The 2,488-nt window shown below is 34.4% G+C and overlaps 1 protein-coding gene across 1 annotated transcript; it reads right to left on the bottom strand.

Moving 5' to 3' along the window:
* Positions 1 to 666: 666 nt before the first annotated feature.
* Positions 667 to 2,268, bottom strand: LOC114297668 (anaerobic nitrite reductase HB2). The gene is made up of 4 exons (XM_028242130.2): positions 1,663 to 2,268; positions 1,332 to 1,446; positions 1,090 to 1,206; positions 667 to 976 (listed from the first exon to the last, which is right to left on the bottom strand). Exons 1-4 carry the CDS (start codon positions 1,755 to 1,757, stop codon positions 806 to 808), a joined length of 498 nt encoding a protein of 165 aa, XP_028097931.2. The 5' UTR covers positions 1,758 to 2,268; the 3' UTR covers positions 667 to 805.
* Between the last annotated feature and the right edge of the window lie 220 nt (positions 2,269 to 2,488).

A 2,488-nucleotide genomic window follows, 5' to 3' on the forward strand; every position in this document is an offset into this window, starting at 1 on the left:
CATCAATTCTGACCAGATATTCTAGAGAATGGGCAAAAGAGCAGAGCACATGCTTGGCTGTTTCTGGTTCAGACCTGCAAAAAATTTACTGGTTGGAAGCATTGGGGCTGAGAACTCCAATTTTCCATAGGAAATCAGCTGATTTAATTCTCTTTCCAATACAACCACCAAAAGAATTGTGTTTTGGGAGGAATATTATTGTTCCACACAAATTTGCTAATCCTAGACTGGGGCCAAGAGAAGAATTGCACGATTAGTTACTTAATCACATAATTAAGAAAAACTAATTATGTTGATTGAAAAAATATTTCAGTACACACCATACATTTTTTTTTAAATTCTAAGCGCGTGAGTGCGTACATATATATAGTAAACACACTAGCGTGCAAACAATGGGTAATACTATGGTATGCACTCTTTTTGAGGGTGTCTACCATATGCAAATGCAAGCTATGTCATTTGTGAGTTTGATTGTCACAAATCACATAACTCAATGTTATAGGAGTTATAAGTATAAAAAAAAAAAAAAAAAAAAGAGTTATAACCAACCTCACATAAGATATAGCAAAAAATTCTTGAATCATAATTAACATCAATAAGTTATAACCAAAGACACAAAAATCTTCACTAATGGTGCATATACAATTTAGGACCAACAAAGGAATAGACACAGAAATAAAGCAAGATCTTATTAGCAGATGATTTCCAATTTCATGTCACCATATCTAGGCCCACATATCATATGGGAACATCACCTCTCACACAGTCTCTCTCTCCAAATACACACATCAAAAAAGTTTACTATTTAGTTAAGAGGGGTTGTTGAGGGATTAAGTTGATCAAGCTCCTCTTTCATCTCAGCCTTGATAGCAGCAGCCAACTGGTCATAGGCTTCACCCCATGCACCATTCATCTCCTCATTCCATTTCTCCCCAATTGCCTCTTTAACTGTCCGCAACAAAGCTTCTTTCACCACCTAATAAATCCAATAAACATCACACAATTAATCTAAATCAAAAGGACACTCTTAACCCTTTAATATTAAATTTATTTACATCTTAATTAGACTATAGTTTCAGTATTCAACACCTCAAAATGGGGGTCAATCACTCCTTTCTGAACATGAACAGATCCCAAATATTTGAGAGTTGTATCCGAAACCACAACCTCCCCCTTCTCCCGCAGCTGAATCGCCGACTCACAAGTCTAATTCAATACACGATTATACATAGTTATTAACCTGAATTTTTAATAATGAAAATTACTTTTAAAAAAACAAGAAGAAGAATATAAGAGAAAAAAAGGACAAGGAAGTGTGTAATAATTCTAACCATCTTGAATACTTTAACAGCATGAGCCTTGAGCCTTGGATTGTTCTTTGGGACTTCATTCGAGTCTTTCAGAAATGAGAACAAGTTCTTCGCTGCCGGGGCAATCTCTATGATCCTAATTAATCCACCATCAAACACACACACACACACACACACACAACACAACACAACACAACACAACACAAAAATTAAAAAATAAATAAATGAAAACAACCATATTGTCTTAGCATATTCATAGGTTTTAAACTAAGACACAGGAACCTAGAGAGAGATAGCGGGGCAGGGAGAGAGGGAAATCTCTCTCTCTCTCTCTCGCTCTCTCTGTACTTACAAGGTAAAGAAACGAAGACTGAATTCAGGAATGTTTTGCTTCACCACTTCCCATGATTCCTTCACCAAAGCTTCTTGCTTCTCTGTGAAACCCATCCCTCTCTGTGCGTGTGTTTGATTGTGATTGTGATTGTAACTAGAGAGTCATGAGGCATAATATAGAATGTGCCACGTGGAAAAACCATTTTAGAAAGTTCTAATATAGGAGAGAAATATTAAAGGGAATATACTATATGTAGCCTATAATTAAAAAAAATGATATAATTTTATATTTTTTAAGTCATAATTAAAAAAATATATCATATTTAAATATAATATGAGATATAACTAAAGAATTTATTAGTTATAACAAAAATAATGTCATAATTAAAGAAGAAAATGAAATAATTAAGAGTGCATATGGTAGGTTATTTTCAAGGGTGTGTCTAGAATTTTCCTATATATAATTTTATATTTTTATCTCATTTTTTTTACTTCAAGACATAAGTAAGTGGGCCTTATATACATTTATGAATATAGGTCCTATTGATTTGTGATAAGAAAACAAAATGTAAAAAAATGATATTATTTATAGCACTACTCTTTCGAGTATCACAAAATGTACTACACAATTAATCACAAAAAAATTACAATTTGAGCAATATGAGTAACACACCACTCGGGGCGGTGGCTCATGGATTGCGCATACCTCTTCCATCCAGTTGAGCAGGGGTTGATTTTCGGAGGGTACTAATTTGCTTTGGCTCATCGCGTTGTATTTTAATTGACATTCTGCCTTCCGTGTGGCGGGTGGGTGAGCTCCATTTGTGTGGATCCCTTCATATGAG

The sequence above is a fragment of the Camellia sinensis genome, chromosome 8, assembly GCF_055761805.1.
Source record: "Camellia sinensis isolate YWXY chromosome 8, ASM5576180v1, whole genome shotgun sequence".
In the NCBI taxonomy this organism is placed as follows: Eukaryota; Viridiplantae; Streptophyta; class Magnoliopsida; order Ericales; family Theaceae; genus Camellia; species Camellia sinensis.

Bases quoted from the DNA above. Each gene is read 5' to 3' on its own strand.
- LOC114297668 (XM_028242130.2), bottom strand. From the start codon at position 1,757: ATGGGTTTCACAGAGAAGCAAGAAGCTTTGGTGAAGGAATCATGGGAA. The intron at 1,447-1,662 runs GTAAGTACAGAG...TGGATTAATTAG, and splicing joins AGTCTTCGTTTCTTTACCTT to GATCATAGAGATTGCCCCGG. The intron at 977-1,089 runs GTGTTGAATACT...TGGATTTATTAG, and splicing joins TGATTGACCCCCATTTTGAG to GTGGTGAAAGAAGCTTTGTT.